General features: G+C 37.2%; 1 protein-coding gene across 2 annotated transcripts in view; it reads left to right on the top strand.

The window, feature by feature from the left end:
- The window catches only part of LOC129420420 (protein bicaudal C homolog 1-B), a 121381-nt gene that overhangs the window by 19755 nt on the left and 82471 nt on the right, over positions 1–19155 (top strand). For both annotated transcript variants that reach the window (XM_055175319.2, XM_055175318.2), the window contains exon 2: positions 6440–6486. In XM_055175319.2, the coding sequence (XP_055031294.2) occupies positions 6440–6486 (47 nt within the window). The remainder of the gene's footprint in view (positions 1–6439; positions 6487–19155) is intronic.

Below are 19155 nucleotides of genomic sequence, written 5' to 3'. Positions count from 1 at the left end.
TTTACTCAGTGACATCTGACTTGCCACCCCTCGGTGCCATCCCAAATTGAATGTACTTTATACCACGGGTCTGTTGAATGCTGCATTCTGATTGGCTGAGAAATGTTCTATGGGTGTTGATTATTTTTCTGTAAACCGCACACCCAACTTTTCAAAGGCACCAGAGCAATGTTTGTGGTAACTGTGGTATAAGCGGAACAATTGACTCCGGTCCCCCGAATTATTTGAAAATAATGCACACTTGCGGCTTCGCGTCGTGCCGCATTACCACCTTGGGTGTGCATTATTTTCAAATAATTCAATGGCCCGTCGTCAATTATTCCTTACATAATAAACAATTCGTTATGTCCTAGAGCCTAATAAACAGTAACTGTTAAAGTCTTTGTCAAAAAAAAGAAAATCACAACATATATGAATTCATATTTACTGTATAACAATGAAGAATATGCAATTAATATTTAATTCTTAATTTAAGTTTGCCAAAAAAATCCCAGTGTTGAAGTTGGTATGTATATCATGCTGTTTCCTGAACAACGTTTATTAACGTTTCTGTAGTTCACATTAAATCTTCTTTTCATTAACAGACAGTTAATCAGTGTGAAAAAATAGTTTTAAGTTTAAATGTAACCTTACATTATGTCTACATCTGTGCAAGTAATGACCACAGTGCAGTAATGTAAAGTATTCAGCAATCATGACATGAATTCATGTTTTTACCATGTTGAGGTTATTTTCTTTCATGGATTAAGGACCCCCTAAATAACCTTGCCACCCCATTAATATAAGGTTGACAAAAGTTTGCAACTCCTCAGGTTAACATGGGATTGTCGTGTATTGGTGAAAACACTGTCCTTGTGCATGAAACACTTACAGTGGGTATAATAATACTTTCTTCCTCACTTACCTGTAGCCCGAATCACGCGCGTCTTGTTGAGTGAACTTTGGCGCGTTGTACAAAGTGAAACCATCCTATCACGTAGCGAGTAAAGACATAAAGTGATGTGAGTTAGAGCGGCGGGACTCAAGAAATGCTAATCCAATCATATTAGCAATGTGAGTAGAGAGGCGGGACTAAAGAAATGCAAAGCCAATCATATTAGCGATGTGAGTTACGGAGGCGGGCATTGCAGAGAACGAAAGCTGTTAACCGTTTGTGTACCACATAGAGCGTCATTTTTACAGAACGGGATTCCGAAAGATTTCTAATCTCATTTAAATGATTCCTGAAAAAATATAATAAGTAAAAAATAGAAAACACAAGAATAATACGGACATCAGTGGTTATATATAAATACAGATTAATTGTTTGGTCAAAATTATTGCTAGGGACAATTCAGTCTTTCCTGAATATTGCTAGGGACATGTCCCTAGCGTCCCACCCAAAATCTACGCCCATGAATGTTACCACCCTAAACCCAAACTTTACTTTAAAGTGACACTTTGTAGTTTTTCAACCTTCATAATATATTTTCAAGACTCTTGTGATGGTACATCGACTTAAAATAGGTTGAATGACATGTCTACCGTAGCCTGACGGGGTCTGTATCGCTTTTACTCGTACTTTTAAACTTGGGGTACTTTTAAACTTCGACTGCTTTACGGCATACGTCACTTTCTCAAATTCAGACGTGAGAGCGCAACCGTTTATTTTCCTGATGTTTTTGTCATGGCTGGAGCAGCAACTAAAAAAAGAAACCTATGGTTTTGTCGAAGGAGACCAGAAAGAGAAAACGGGAGAGTGACAGAATAAAAGAAAGGACGAGGATCAATATTGGGCCAGCGATCGCTTGTTGGCGTGAACTAAAGGACGAGGAGGGGTTCCTGACCGATGCTGACTTGGCCGTCATGCTTTTGGTCTAGTAAGTAGTGTTATATTGCTTGCATATATAAGTCCTGTCTGGGGCTCGACACTAAATTTTTTTTCAACGCAAATTTTGTATGAGGCTACTTGGGGAGTATAGAGAGTGATTTGTATCATGTAACTCTTTAGCGTCGTAGTTCACAGACCTACGACACGGGCAACCCAGGTATGATTCCTCTTTAAGGCAATTTTTTATATATAAACTTTAACCAAGCGACCACCGTTACAACTGGCTTGTAAATGTGAGCTACGCAATCATTTGGCGTTTTACAAAATAAAACTCATTAAATTATATTCATATGACATGCTGGTATAGGCCTGGACTGGTGTGACCTAAAAAAGTTGTCTTCTTTTGCGACAGTGCTGCGGTGCTTGTGACCTCTAGACGTGAAAAATACATGTCTAGCGCCCCCTAGTGGCCAAAAAGTTCTGCGGTGTGCCTTTAAAAAAATACGTAATTCTTTTTTATATTATGCAACGTAATGGACAGAAATATGTAGAAAAGTTTAGTAACAACAATATAGCATTTAAAAGATATTTTAAGCCACTAATACAGCCTACCCAAAACAGTTTATAAAAGTCATGTACTGTTGGAAATAGAAAGCATAACAAGTGTAATCACAATAACTTATTTATTGCGAAATTTCAAAAGCAGCACCAAAAGTTTTAAACTCTTTTTAAGATGTAAACTATTAAAACGATGATGTGCTTCAGTTGCAGTCCTCTCTGGAGTGTATGAGAAATATTAAAGGTATTAATCCACATGAAGGTTAATCCAGCTTCTCTCTGTCATGGCGCACATTTCCAATTTCAAAAGTACATCGACTGAAAGACGACAATGACGCAAATCTGTGACGTAGCACGCAAGAGCCAATAAGCATTTGATATCACTGCTGTAAAGAAATGTGTTGTAAAGCTTCTTGAGATGCAATATTTAAATTCAAATTCATAACAAACGTGAGATTTGACTTTTATGGTCGCTGAAGAGACCTGGAATCAAGATCGCTGGATAGAGGGCTGAATTTGTATCTGTTCCTCGCAATCTTATGAATTTTAAAGATATGGATTACAGGGAATTAATAAACTTAACATCTTTTGTGAATTTATGTTGTGTTTTGGTGTAAATATTGTTGCATAGTAGAAAATGCATTTTGTCATGGCAAACAAACGAAATATTACAAAATGGTTAAATGATTACAGAAATTTTAAGGTTTTAAGTGTAGTCTTGTTTAACTGTTTCCCTGCCATTGACGAGTTATCTCTTGAGTCAGTTAAGAAAAAAATTGGCATAAAAAAGTTTTCCTGATGATTTTTTATTTAATCTGCAATACTGCGGTTACACTCAGGGGCGCTGCTAAGAATTTTGGGCCCCATGAAAAGAATCTTGACAGGGCCCCCACCACAGCTGAGACTTTTGGGGGTGAGAAAATTTTACTTGAATTAAGTGTTTAAGAAAAAATAAATCTTATTTCACAATTTTTTTCTCACCCCATTGGCAGATCATTTTGCTCGTTTTAAGGACGATTTCACTTAAATTGTATATTAATTTGTCTTAAAACTAGACTCATTTACTAAGGTAATTTTGCTCATCAAGAAAAAGCATCTTAATTTAAGAATTTTTAGATATTTCTACTGAAAACAAGACAAAAATACTAAGTAAGAAAGTCATTTTTTGCAGTGTTTAACTAAAACTGTGTATTGTAATTTTTTCCAGCGTTTTGACCTAACATGGGGAGAAAATTGAGTTCCCTTATCATGCACTTTTAACACTAGAGCGGCCACCAGTAGTGATTTTAACCGCAACATTTAAACGTATGCATTGCAAAAAATGATTTTCAAGAAAAAAATTTATAGTATTTTTTTCTTGTTTTCAGTAAAAATATCTAAAAATTCTTAAATTAAGATGCTTTTTCGTGATGAGCAAAACGACCCAAGAAAGTAAGTCTAGTTTTTAGACCAAAAATATTACATTTAAGGGATTTTGTGCATAAAACAAGCAAAAAAGTCTGCCAATGGGGTAAGCAAATTTTTCTTGAATTTAGTGTTTAAGAAAAATTTTCAAGATTTTTTTGCTAAAAAAAACTAGACTTATTTTCTTGGGTTGTTTTGCTCATCATGAAAAAGCATCTTTATTTAAGAAATGTTTGATATTTTTACCTAAAACAAGACAAAAATACTACGAATTTTTTCTTGAAAATCATTTTTTGCAGTGTGGTAATTATCTTTAACACTAGAACAAACAAGGCGTAATTTTGACCGTTTGAAATTTGCATAGTCAATAACTTTGTCTAAATAAATCACGTGCATAAATAAACGTGCTTACTTGTTGGAAAATGCTACTGTAGAGACCTGGGGCCTCGTGTACAAAGCCTGTGCGTTAGCACAGAAAAGTGCCGTAGGCTACGAACATTGTCACGGACGGGCGGTCCACTAACAATTTAGGCCTACTTACAAACCCATCTTGGTAACATAATGTCGACCCTTTGCCTCTTTCACTTCTTATTTTTTTCTCTTTCCGTTTTTGACTTCCAGATTTTTTAGGCATTTTCACTTCCTTGTCAGTCAAGTTGATATTCTGCCGGCACTATAAGTGAAGTCAAGCTGTGTTGCCTGGATTATACAGTTTGGGCGGACTGAACCATTTTATGACCTTTGAGAGGGGGGAAAGGGGCCCACAGACGTTTGTGTTTCCTAAACAAATACATTTTTGATACCAGGAAACAGCAAATAGAATAATTTAAAGTTAATAATTTTTACTATTAAATATATTTTTAGCACCACAATTTTGGGGGCTTCTCTGGGCCCCCTCTTACTCGTGGGCCCCGAGAATCGTCATTGTTTACCCCCCCTTTACAGCACCCCTGGTTACACTTACCCAATTTATGAAAAAACTGAAGCAATTCTTTCAGCTTTTTGCTAAAAAATATATTTTTAAAGAAAAATACCCATATTTAAGTGGTTATAAGCAGAGAAAAAACTTTGAAAGTATGAAACTTTTTTCCCAATTTGTTTGTTTGTTTGAAAGCAGAGGGTCTGTTCTTTCATTTGATATATTTGTTTGTTTATATTTCAGGCATTTTGTGAAACTTTTGTGAAAATCACAAAAATATCCTGGGCGGCAACTTAAAAAAAAATGGTTGGCATGGGATGAGTTAATGTTGTGTAATTCTCTGAAAGTCATGAACATTTTATTAGGTAAATGAGTAAACTGTCTCAAATTGATTATAAATAAGTCAGAAAATACAACTGAAAACATGTCATTAAAATAAGTTAGAAACGCCAATGCCCGCTATTATTTTTGTACATCTGTAAAACTGTTAATATGTAAATAATTAACGTATTAGTCCTGTCAATATGTTGATATTATATGTTTCAATGTATATAAACATTTAATTAAATATACAATTAAATGTACAACCACACATGCACATGTATTCTCATGAGATCACGTTGGATTATCACAATACTTTTTTAACTCTGAATTAATTTACATTTATGCATTTGAACGCTTTTATTTTATCATTATATGTGTTCCCTGGGTTTGAACCCAATGACCTTTGCATTGCTAATGCAATGCTCTAGTTTACCACCAGCTACACACCATCAAAAGATGGTTTCTCTGACAAAAAACCCATCAAAAATCAAGATATATATATTGAGCATTATCTAATGGCTGGCAAATATCAAGATGATTGTTTCAGATATATGGCTCAGAACAACACAGAGCTGCTTAAAGTCTGTTCATTATCTTTAGAGAGCATGATGTTTATAAAAAGTTTCCTGAGAGCTTTCCACCATCTCATAAATCCATTAGATCCTGTTTGGGTTTGTTTCTTGGCCAATTACAGAAAAGTAACTCTGTAGTTTTCTCACAGAATGTTGTTAACTGTGTATAGTTAGTCAGAAATACGCCACTCTTCTTTTGGTTGGTATGTTCACATTACAGTCGGTCTGATTCAGTCTGTGGTTTTAGAAATGTTCAGCCATTCCCCTGTAATTCATTGGATATAAATAAACACGTTACATTTGTCTGGAATACAGCAGAGCCAAATTGTAAAGCTTGGATGAGACTAAGATTGCATCTTTCTATGTGGCTCACGTTCTTAGTCTAAAAATATTTCAACTATGTTATTTTTGTTGTCTGTTGGTTGCTGTGTTGGTTAATGTTTGATTTTGACTTGTGATGTCTTGAAACCACATCCAAATTGTGAATGATTCGTAAAAAGAGTTTGTTTAAATCTAAATCATATGTTCATTTGAAAACTTAACTGTATGTATCATATTATCAAATTTATTACTTGTCCTCCTCAACTCCTGTTTGTGGAAAAAGAAAAAAATAGTTAATTTAAACCTTGCGAATGTAGTAACACACTTTTTTTTACAGAATTCCTTACAAAACTTTTAGGATGCATTGATTTTTCAACACAGACGTGAATGTGCCGGAAAATAAGCTTAAATGGCAGATTTGTTCCGCTCGAGGCCATGTGGAAAAATATGTTGATATGAATTGCTGATTTTTCAAACATAAGTGATCCCTGATGTTATAGTTTCTCTTAAATGTCCCATTCTTTTCCACAGCAGCCACTGAGGGTCGGGTCAATGGAGGCGAAGACTTCTTTCAGAGGGTAAGAAAAGACACATACAGTCAGTTCACATCTCACTGCGTGTGACATTAGTGAGTAATGATATAATGGTAATGTGTGTCGCACAGGACACAGTACCGCGGTAATGCCACGGCATCTGTGCCTCGAAACACTGTCAGTATCTTTGGTTTACCACACATGGTAGTGATCATAACTACACTCTCAAAAAATACAGGGTTATTTTTAACCCAGCGTTGGGTTGAGTCAAAAAGGGTTGAGCTGGGTTAAATTAACCCAGAAAATGTTTATATTTGACCCAACAATGGATTGGAAGCCAGGATTTGGGGTTGAAACAACCCAGCATAGGTTAAATTATAACCTAGTGGGCTGGGCTCGACCCTTTTAGACCCAACCTTGAGATTTTAAAGAGTGTACTGCTAAATGGATGATATTAATATTTGCTCTGGAAAATAAAAATAATCCAATGTTAGCTCACTTCATCACTTCACCCCTTATTATTATTATTACAAAAATAATATATAATAGGGAGAGGGCTATATAATCAAAATATAAAAAAAATTTAGTATAAAATACAATAAAGGATTTTACTGGGAATTAAATTAAGAACAGTTTATATTTAAGAATGTATATTTTTTATTAATAAATGAAAAGCACAGGGTGTGTTTGTACTTGTAGGTAGGGTTTTTTTTTTTTTTTTGCTCTAAAACAATTTATTAAGTCCTTGTTTGTTAAGCATTCACAAAAGCATTTTATCAGCAAACCTAAAGATAACGAACCTTAATGCGTAAGGATAAGGTCAACATACGATTGGTTGGCTTTGATGTCGAATTTTATGCGACAGAGGTCTGATCTGTAAAGTTTTAACAGCAACAAGTTTGCATGCTAGAGTAAACATGCTTATTTTTTATTCTTTATATAGAGGTATTATTAACAGCTCAGAGCTTATGAAGGATTTTTCTGTCACTAAACATTTGAAAAACGCAAGCATTTTGTGTGGTTTTTCAGCATATGCTTGATAGACCAAATGTTAAAAGGGGACATATCATGAAAATCTGACTTTTTCCATGTTTAAATGTTATAATTGGGTCCCCAGTGCTTCTATCAACCTAGAAAATGTGAAAAGGAACAACCCAGTAACTTAGTTTTGGTAAACCATTATCTGCATGTGAAAAAATAGCTCATTTAAATTTGGCTCCCCTTGTGATGTCAGAAGGGGGTAACACCGCCCCTTAATCTGCACTATCCAACCACTGCACTGCCATTTAGGGCAGCTCATTTGCATTTAAAAAGACATATCCAAAAACGGCACATTTTTGCTCACCCCTACAAAGTGGCAATTTTAACATGCTATAATAAATTATCTATATGGTATTCTATATGAGCTAAAACTTCAAATACTCTAGGGGCACCAAAGTTTTATTAGACATCTTAAAAAAGTCTTGTGAAATGTCCCCTTTGAGGCTCTTTACCTCTCCGTTGCTTCATGTTTGCCCTCTGCTCATTTGCTTTTGCATACACCACTCATCCCGCTGTAAAATCAGGGTCTCGTCTTGTGATATTACATCCTGTTTTTGGTCTTTGGTCCATGTGCGTTCACATATCAGTCAAACAGCATCAGAGTTCATTGCCATGTGGACCGAGGCCCTACCTTTTAGAGGTCTTGGCTCACTTGTTTAGTGCGCACCAAAGTTCAGGTTGCACCATTTATATTTACCGCACCAACCGAGCAATCGCACCAGAGTTTGTTTTAATCGAACCAAACATGTCAAGAATGAACACACCCTTAGTCTGATTGAATTTTCAATTTTTTATAACTCAGTGGATGAAAAAGATAAGATTAAACGATAATAAATAAAAAGATATCTGATATCTGGCATCAAGGCAAACATTTTCAAATTGTGTAAGACTTGAATCTGAAGATTTGAGAAAGTAAAGCCAACGTTGTTCATTGTTCAGTTGTTTATTGTGATTGGATCGATTGTAAAATAGCTAATATACAAATCTAATCACTGATGATCAATATCTGATTAATGTGATGATGCACATTTATTGTTATTATTAATATTACTCTTGGTAATGTAGAAAGAAAGAATTAAAGTCAAAATGATTGCCAACTGCAAATGTCTGTACAGTAACCACTGTTCCCTAACCCTAAAGGACACTCAGAACAGTGTTCTTCTGTTTGTTTTTGGCTTGGTCAAACAAGTGTACTTTACATGTTTAGATTTGGTGGGATGAGAATGGTTGTAATATTTCAGGGCGAGCACATGCAGACAGGATATGAACAGTCAGATGGCTTGGGACAGCCTTGAGACTCAGCACTTGACCGCAGTGCATGCTGGGAACTCAGTTCCTGTTTGAAAATCAAGAGCGCTCAGGCAAAACAGAGCATTGCCTTCAAAATAAACACTTGCAACCATGTCGTATCTGGATACTGGGAAAGAAATTCAGGCATGTCAAAACTGTTACGTTTTATTTAACCTGAAAGGTGTGGGTAAATAATCATAGCGATTTAAGAGAGCCTAAAGTAGGCTCTTCTGGTGGTTACTGCTGGCTGCACTGTAAGCTTTAAGCTGCTATTGATTTGCGTAGACACAGCTGACGAGTTTCAGGAATTCCAATCTGTGCTTTTCAAATAAACCCAATCTAGCATCTCACGAAGGATCTGTTATGTATCTCTACTGAATTAGCGCATGTTGAGGGATATAAATTATATTGTGTCCAACCACCCGCAACACCCTGACTCACAGTAATGTGCAGAAACAACTAACACCCGTACACAGCTGCATAAGAATCACCTGCAACATCTTGACAACTCCCGAATAAAGTGCTGAAACACCTTAGACACACACAGCTGCATAGCAAGCACCCACAACACCCTAACAACTCCACAGTAACATGCTGAGACACCTTAAACAAACACAGCTGCATAGCAACCACCCACAACACCCTGACAACTCCACAGTAACATGCTGAAACACCTTAAACACACACACAGCTGCATAGAAACCACCTGCAATACCCGACAACTTCACAATAACGTACTGAAACACCTTACACACACACAAAGCTGCATAGCAACCACCCACAACACACTGACAACTCCACAGTAACATGCTGAGACACCTTACACACACAGAGCTGTATAGCAACCACCCACAACACCCTGACAACTCCACAGTAACATGCTGAAACACCTTTAACAAACACAGCTGCATAGCACCACCTACAACACCCTGACAACTCTACAGTAACATGCTGAAACACCTTAAACACACACAGCTGCATAGCAACCACCTGCAATACCCGACAACTTCACAGTAACATACTGAAACATCTTACACACACAAAGAGCTGTATAGCAACCACTCACAACACCCTGACAACTCCACAGTAACATGCTGAGACACCTTACACACACAGAGCTGTATAGCAACAACCTGCAACACCCGACAACTCCACAGTAACAAGCTGAAACACCTTACACACACACACACACACAGAGCTACATAACAACCACCCTTAACACCCTGCAAACTCTACTTGAATGTGCTTAAACATCTTACACACAAACAGCTGCATAGCAATCACCCACAACACCCTTACAACTCCACAGTAATGTGCTGAAACAGCTTACACACACACACAGCTGCATAGCATACACCCACAACACCCTGACAACTCCACAGTAACAAGCTGGAACACCATACACACACACAGCTTTATACACTCTAAAAAATATTTAACCCAGGGCAACTGGGTAACTAAGACAGAACACATTTCTTGGTTAAAATGGCCCAAATAATGGGTTGTTTTAACCCAAGTGCTGGGTAATCAACCATGTTAAAACAACCCAGCAGTTGGGTTAAAACAACCCCATATTTTTTAGAGTGTAGCAACCACCCACAACACCCTAAAAACACCACAGTAATGTGCTGAAACACGTTATAAACACACACAGCTGTATAGCAACCACCCACAACACCCTGACAGCTCATCAGTAACAAGCTGAAACACATTACACACACAGAGAGCTGCATAGCAACCACCCACAACACCCTAAAAAACACAACAGAAATGTGCTGAAACACCTTACACATATGCAGCTGCATAGAAACCACCCGCAACAGTGAAAACACCACAGTAACATACTGAAACACCTTTAATGTGCTTAAACCCCTTACACATACACATACAGCTGCATAACAACCATCCACAACACCATGACAACTAGACTTTAACATGCTAAAACACCTTACAGACACAAAGCTGCATAGCAACAACACACAAAACCCTGACAACACCACAGTAATGTGCTGAAACCCACACACACAGCTGCATGGAAACCACCCGCAACAACCTGACAACTCCACAGTAACATGCTGATAAACCTTAAACACACACAGCTGCATAGCAACACCCTGACAACTCCACAGTAACGTGCTGAAACACCTTACACACACTGTTGCATAGCAACCACCCACAACACCCTGACAACTCCACAGTAACGTGCTGAAACACCTTAAACACACACACAGCTGCATAGCAACCACCCACAACACCCTGACAACTCCACAGTAATGTGCTGAAACACCTTAAACACACACACACACACACACACACACACACACACACACACACAGCTGCATAGCAACCACCCACAACACTCTGACAACTCCACAGTAACGTGCTGAAACACCTTGAACACACACACAGCTGCATAGCAACCACCCACAATACCCTAACAACTCCACAGTAACGTGCTGAAACACCTTACACACACAGCTGCATAGCAACCACCCACAACACCATGACAACTAGACTTTAACAGGCTGAAAAACACCTTACAGAAACAAAGCTGCATAGCAACCACCTACAACACCCTGACAACACCACAGTAATGTGCTGAAACACCTTACACACACGCAGCTGCATGGAAACCACCCGCAACACCCCGACAACTCCACAGTAACGTGCTGAAACACCTTAAACACACACAGCTGCATAGCAACCACCCACAACACCCTGACAACTCCACAGTAATGTGCTGAAACACCTTAAACACACACACACACACACACACACACACACACACACACACACACACACACACACACAGCTGCATAGCAACCACCCACAACACTCTGACAACTCCACAGTAACGTGCTGAAACACCTTGAACACACACACAGCTGCATAGCAACCACCCACAATACCCTGACAACTCCACAGTAACGTGCTGAAACACCTTACACACACAGCTGCATAGCAACCACCCACAACACCCTAACAACTCCACAGTAACATGCTGAAACACCTTAAACACACACAGCTGCATAGCAACCACCCACAACACCCTGACAACTCCACAGTAATGTGCTGAAACACCTTAAACACACACACACACACACACACACACACACACAGCTGCATAGCAACCACCTACAACACCTTGACATCTCCACAGTAACGTGCTGAAACACCTTAAACACACACAGCTGCATAGCACACCCGCAACACCCTGACAACTCCACAGTAACGTGCTGAAACACCTTACACACACACAGCTGCATAGCAACCACCCACAACACCCTGACAACTCCACAGTAACATGCTGAAACACCTTTAATGTGCTTAAACACATTACAAACACATACAGCTCCATAGCACACAACACCCTGACAACTCCAAAGTAAAATGCTGAAAAACCTTAAATACACACAGCTGCATAGCAACACCCGCAACACCCTGACAACTCCACAATAAAAAGCTGAAACACCATACATACACACAAAGCAACCACCCACAACACCCTGAAAACACCACAGTAACATGCTGAAACACCTTAAATGTGCTTAAACGCCTTACACACACATACAGCTGCATAACAACCACCCACAACACCATGACAACTAGACTTTAACAGGCTGAAAAACACCTTACAGACACAAAGCTGCATAGCAACCACCTACAACACCCTGACAACACCACAGTAATGTGCTGAAACACCTTACACACACGCAGCTGCATGGAAACCACCCGCAACACCCCGACAACTCCACGGTAACGTGCTAAAACACCTTACAGACACACAGCTGCATAGCAACCACCCACAACACCCTGACAACACCACAGTAACGTGCTGAAATACCTTACACACACAAAGCTACATAGCAACCACCCTGACAACTCTTAGAAAGACATTATCTGAAGAGATGTGGAAAGCTACATCAAATTCTTGTATACTATAAAAATAAATAAAGTACAGGTTAGTGTTTAATCAGTGTTTGGATAGAAATGATGAACACAGCTGCTGATACAGACCTGAACAACATACCAGCTTAATGTCCATCACACCAGTCATTCTGGTTTCAAAAACTTTGATCATGTCAAATAATAATAATGTTAAATCAATGATCATAAGTCTTTTTTTTGTCTTGTCTGTGATTGATTATCATCATCCTTAGACACTTTAAAAGCTCTTCTCTGCTTAGCCCTCCATCAGGTCTTGGTTGTTTACTGAGTGAAGATGACTTGTAAAAATATTTGTCAACACACTGATTGCGTATTTTGTAAGAAAAATAAAAAGCAGGTTTCTGTTTGCTTACCAACTCCTTACAAGCAACCGATCGGTTATGACATGTCAGAGGAAGAAGGATTGAAGTAAACATGGCAGTGCAGAGAAGGAATTGGAATGTGTGCCTGTCATATTTTAATCAATACAGATTTTAAATGTTTATCAAATCTGCACTTACTTTCAGTTCTTATTGACCCTGTTTTCACCTGATATTAACTCATTCCCCGCCAGCCATTTTTTGAAAAGTTTCCCAGCAGCATTTTTGGTCATTTTCTCAAAATGCCTTCAAAGATAATTTTCTTCTAAAATTATGTAAACATACAAATATATCAGATGAAAGAACAGACCCTCTTCTTATATCCAATATCTTGTCAATATGATTGAACGATGTTGTTCACTCCTTGCTTTGGTTTGGAGTGTATTGACAACTCTGCATTGGTTTGGTTTTGTCAACTCGAAATTTTATCCTGTGACCCTGAGTTTGTTTAAGCCATCTTCAAGGTACAAAGCCCAGATGTAAACAGGGTTCAAAAGTTTTATGTTGTCAAAAACACATGCAGTTCATTTGTTGTCCTAATGCGTTCATGATGAGAGCGAAGGATCGCCAACTTCTCTGTCAATCAACCAGGGGTGTCATGCATCAAAGGGGGCACAGTGTGTACATCATTTATACTGTAATTATAATTTTAAACGTCAATCAACCTTTTATACGGCATATTCTTATAGACTATACAGACAAAAAAGAAGCGTTTATGAATGATTTTATTGCTATTTTATACATTAATGAAAAAATCACTCAACAGCTGTTTTCTGGCGGAATTGACAGATGAGTTAGGGGTTGTGCACACCAAAACTTTTAAACGCTGCTGAAAACGCCTGGACAATGCTGAGTGCCAGCTTTCTTCAGCTAAGCGCTTTTGTAGCTCAGATACGTCAGCTGTGAGACGGTTGGTTCCTGTGATGCTTGTCCCGCCCCTTCTCCACTGTGATTGGACGGCCGTGTGAGAACTGACATTGACGAGCGGAGCTTTTCACTCAAAGTTGAATATTTTTCAACTCGGCGCTCAGTGCTGAACGCGGAAAAAACGTTGTGCGCCGGTTTTCAGCGCGGAAGAAAACCACTAGCTGCTGGCTTATTTGAACAACGCAGAGCTTCCATTGGAAACGATTGAAAACATGCGCTGGCCGCGGGCGTAAAAGCTTTGGTGTGCACGCCCCCTTAACGTCTCTGTGTGTGGATTATTTTCACCTTGTTTATGGCAAGAATCAATAATAATCTTTAAGGAAAAAAAAATTTCACACCAGTGACGAGGCTACCCACTCGACTGTCCGAAGAGACACAAAATATCTATTGGGAAAGCAAAAGTAATCATGCATGAATGATGATAATAAATAATTGAATCATTCAGAAATAAGTAACTATTTATAGAAAGTTTATCATTTGCATGTGTTTCTAAACCTTGCAAGTGTTAACATTAGGCGATTTTAAACTATTTTATCGCAAGAAGATGTTAAAGAACAGTTTTTTCTGCACACAGACCATGGCACAGAGGCACATACTGCACATACTCAAATAGACAAACACTCATAGACAGCATACCAGCAAGACCAGCATATGTTGTGTTTTAGTGCTGGTTTGCTAGTGAACCAGGCGCTCAATTACTAGATGCGCGAATGAGGCGGAATCGCGTCTTTCGGGCCAAACGCCTCATTCACGCCGCGAGACCTCCAGACACGCATCAACGCGTCTTCACATTGACTTAACATTGAAATCACTTGCGCTTGACGCCTTTACCGCGGCTGGTGTAAACGCAGCATTAAAGGTGCAGTGTGTAAAGTTTAGCGTCATCTAGTGGTGAGGTTGCGAATTGCAACCAACGGTTCAGTGCACTGCTCACCCCTCGCTTTTGAAACGCATAGAGAAACTATGGTAGCCGCCACAGGAAAAACATGTCTTCAACGGAGACAAGTTTGTCCATTAAGGGCTTCTGTAGAAACATGGCGGCACAAAATGGCGACTTCCACGTAAGGGGACCCGCAGTGTATGTCGGTAAAAGCGTACCATTCTAAGGTAATAAAAACATAATGGTTCATTATAAAAAGGTCTTTATACACCCCGGATAATATAGTTTTGTATATTATTTTGCATTTCTGTCAAGAGATCCCTCTAAAAATTACACACTGCACCTTTAAAGTGTCAGTGCCTAAGTGCCCTCAAGAAATCTGCTTTTGTTTTTGTCATTACATTAATTGAAGAACAAAGACAAAGGGAAAATCACTTCTGTAGCTTTCAAAAGAACTGGTAAAATCAAATGACAACACACTTTTATCAGGAAGTGGAAACAGTGTCTGATGATTTCTTTTTTTTTTGCTTCAAAACCATTTGGCCTACGTCTCAGGTGGGATTAAGTTTTATACATGTCTTCTTTAATTAAGATGTCATCAGTAATAATAAACATGATTCATCGGTTGAGGAAGATGCCAATCTGAACCACGCACACATCTCACACAGTATGTCAAAGCTGTGCATTCATGGAAACTGAGCTGGCCTGTTTTCAATCCCTCCACCCATAATCCCATTTTTTTGTCTGTGACACAGAGCTGCGAGGTAACGTATCAAACTCCTGAGCCTTTTGACAGGTGTTTACAACCATGGTAAAAAATCTGTTTGTGACTGATCATATTGAGTGAGTTTGTAATAGTGTTTGAACATCTGTGATAGATGACCCGACTCTGTCTCGCTCACCGTCTGTCTGCCTGATTTCCGTCGAGCAGCGTAATGAAGTGTTCTGGTTGGCTGGATTTGTTTTTGACCTTTCTAACGTGCCTTTCTCTTCCAAAATAAAAGGCGCGGGATTTTCCCAAGCCCCGGACCAGGGTGTGTGTGAGGTCGGAGTATTATTTATAAGTGCTTATTAACTCAGATCGGGAGAGGGAGAGTTGTTTTGAATGTGATAGTACATTTCCTTTTGTTGGACGAACCACAGGCCGTATCCTTTCAAAGAAGCTGAAAGCACATCTTTGATGAGTTACGGTTGAGGCTCGGTCCTTCTAATAGAAACTTTGTTGTAAACTTTTCCATCGTGACACGTTTTGGCCGATGATAAATGGCTTTGCTTTCATGCCGTGCATCTAACTGGGGAAATTTGGAACAGGGTGTAGATCAATGTAAATATACGTGAAGATGATTGATTAAAAAACAAGTAGTTAAAATTAAAAATGGACATACTGTGTGCCACTGAATACTAAACAACCTGACATCACTTCCTTGTGGATTTCTAAAAGGACGTTTGAAGTGATTCCCTGATGCTAGAATGAATTGGTTAGCATATTGACTATCATAATATATCCTGGAGGTTAAGGCTTTTTATTCCAGATGTCCTGGTGTCCATTATGACATTTAGAAATGTGTTCGTCATTAATGCTAATGACAGATCTCACTACATCCAGCCGTGTGCTTTTTGATCATGGAAAGGAAGGGCACTGTTCCCCCAATCTGCCTAAGTTTATAAGCGACTAATAATTTCATACAAAATTTATAGCGTAAGTTTCTGTTTGGTTTGTTTGGACGTTCAAGCAGCTAAAAACGAGAAACATCTTTGCAGAAGTTTGGATGATGTTCATCAAAACAAATTTGTGGTTGCAAAGTTCATTAATACACTGCAAAAAAATGACCTTCTTACTTAGTATTTTTGTCTTGTTTTAAGTAGAATTGATTCTTAAATCAAGGTGTATTTTCTTGATGAGCAAAATGACCCAAGAAAATAAGTCTAGTTTTAACACAAAACAAATATACAATTTAGGGGAATTTGTGCATGCACTGCAAAAAATGATTTTCAAGAAAAAAAAATCTTAGTATTTTTGTCTTTTTCAGTAAAAATATATAAAATTCTTAAATTAAGATGCTTTTTCTTGATGAGCAAAACGACCCAAGAAAATAAGTCTAGTTTTTAGATAACAAATATCAAATTTAAGTGATTGTACATAAAACAAAAAATCTACCAATGGGGTAAGCAAATTTTTCTTGAATTTTTGTGCCTAAGAAAAATGTTCAAGATCTTTTGTTTAACCCATTGGCAGATGAATTTGATATTTTTGGTCTAAAAACTAGACTTATTTACTTGGGTCGTTTTGCTTATCAAGAAAAAACATCTAAATTTAAGAATTTTTAGATATTTTTACTGAAAACAAGATAAAAATACTAAGAAAATTTTGCAGTGCAACAAGCAAAAAATCTGCCAATGGGATAAGAAAATAAATTCTTAAACACTTAAAGAAAAATGTGCTTTTTCTAATTAATAATTTTACTAATTACTAATTAATAATTTTTTTACTTGTTTTAAGCACAAATTCACATAAATTTGGTATTTTTTGTCAAAAACTTTTTAAGTGTTTTTGCTCATCAAGAAAATGCATCTTTATTTAAGAATTTTTAGATATTTGTACTAAAAACAAGACAAAAATACTAAGTAAGAAAGACATTATTTGCGGTTATATAACTAGAAATCCTGGGTTCGTTGACTGTACATTGCTCACTGCAAAAAATATTTATTGTTTAGTATTGTTGTCTTGTTTTCAGTAGAAATCTCTAAAAAATCTTAAGTCAAGAAGTATTTTCCTGATGAGCGAAATTACCTAAGCAAAAAAAAATTATACCAAAAATATACAATTTTAAGTCAAATTTTTGCTCAAAACAAGCAAAAATATCTGCCAATGGGGTGAGAATTTTTTTTTCTTAAATTAAGTGATTTTTATTTTAAGATTTTTTTCTCACCACATTAGCAGATATTTTTGTCTTGTTTTCAGTAAAAATATCTAAAAATTCTTAAATTAAGATGTTTTTTCTTGATGAGCATAACCCAAGAAAATAAGTCTAGTCTTTAGAACAAAAATATCAAATTTAAGTGATTTTGTGCATAAAACAAGCAAAAAAAAATCTGCCAATGTTTTTTTTTCTTGAATTTAGTGTTTAAGAAACATTTTCAAGATTTGTATTCTTTCCCGAATGGCAGATTTTATTTTTAATTTTTTGCTTGTGTTATACACAAAATCACTTACATTTGATATTTTTGGTCTAAAACTAGACTTATTTTCTTGGGTCGTTTTGCTCCTCAAGAAAAAGCTTTTTAATTTAAGAATTTTTTGATATATTTTTACTGAAAACAAGACAAAAATACTAAAAGTTTTTCTTGAAAATCTTTTTTTGCAGTGATAGACCAAAATAAGTAAGAAAATTATTTTTGTCCTTTACTTTATTTAAACAAATTAACTGTTGTGTTTCTGTGCTTGAACACAAAATGTATTTATTCCTTGTAATTTAATGCATTATTCATTAATAGGCAGCAACAGCAGGTTTTTTGTATGAACCGTCTTTAACTTTACAGCAAAAATGTCGGTAACACTTTACAATAAGGTTCATTAGTTAACATTAGTTAATTTATTAACTAACATGAACAAACCATGAGCAATACATTTGTTACAGTATTTATAAATCTTTGTTAATGTTAGTAAATAGAAATAAAGCTTATAATTGTTTGTTCATGTTAGTTCACAGTCCATTAACAAGATTTTAATTAAGTATTAGTAATTGTTGAAATTAACATTAACAAAGATTAATAAATGCAGTGTAAGTGCAGTTCATTATATGTTAACTAATGTAGTTAACTAATGTTAACTAATGAACCTTATTGTAAAGTGTTACCAAAATGTCTATATTGAGATTCATGGCTGTTATATAATATTTTACCGTGACATTCTCGTTTATAGAACAGCAGATTGTTTGTATGAACAGTGCACTGAGTTTGTATTTTTATTGTGCAGTAATAGAGCACACTGGTTTGTTTATGAACTCCCCGATCCGTTCTATTTTTTTAAGAGATTCTTCGTAAGATATCAATTTTTGGGGAGACCAGGAGAAACGGGGTAAGATTACACAGATCTGTTGTCTGTTGAAGAAACAGTTTGAGGCGTTTCCTCTTATTCCTTGTGATTCTGGAGAAACGTTTTTTCCTAATCTAAGCAGGTTAAGCTCGTTAAACTTCTCATGCGATGCTGAGCCGAATACTGCGGGTCTCTGTAGGTCTTTGACTTTGTGTGCCTCGTGTACCCAAACC

This window comes from Misgurnus anguillicaudatus, chromosome 4 (assembly GCF_027580225.2).
Source record: "Misgurnus anguillicaudatus chromosome 4, ASM2758022v2, whole genome shotgun sequence".
Taxonomy (NCBI): domain Eukaryota; kingdom Metazoa; phylum Chordata; class Actinopteri; order Cypriniformes; family Cobitidae; genus Misgurnus; species Misgurnus anguillicaudatus.
The sequence above is the reverse complement of the archived record's forward strand: the minus strand, read 5'-3'. Positions and strand labels throughout refer to the sequence as shown.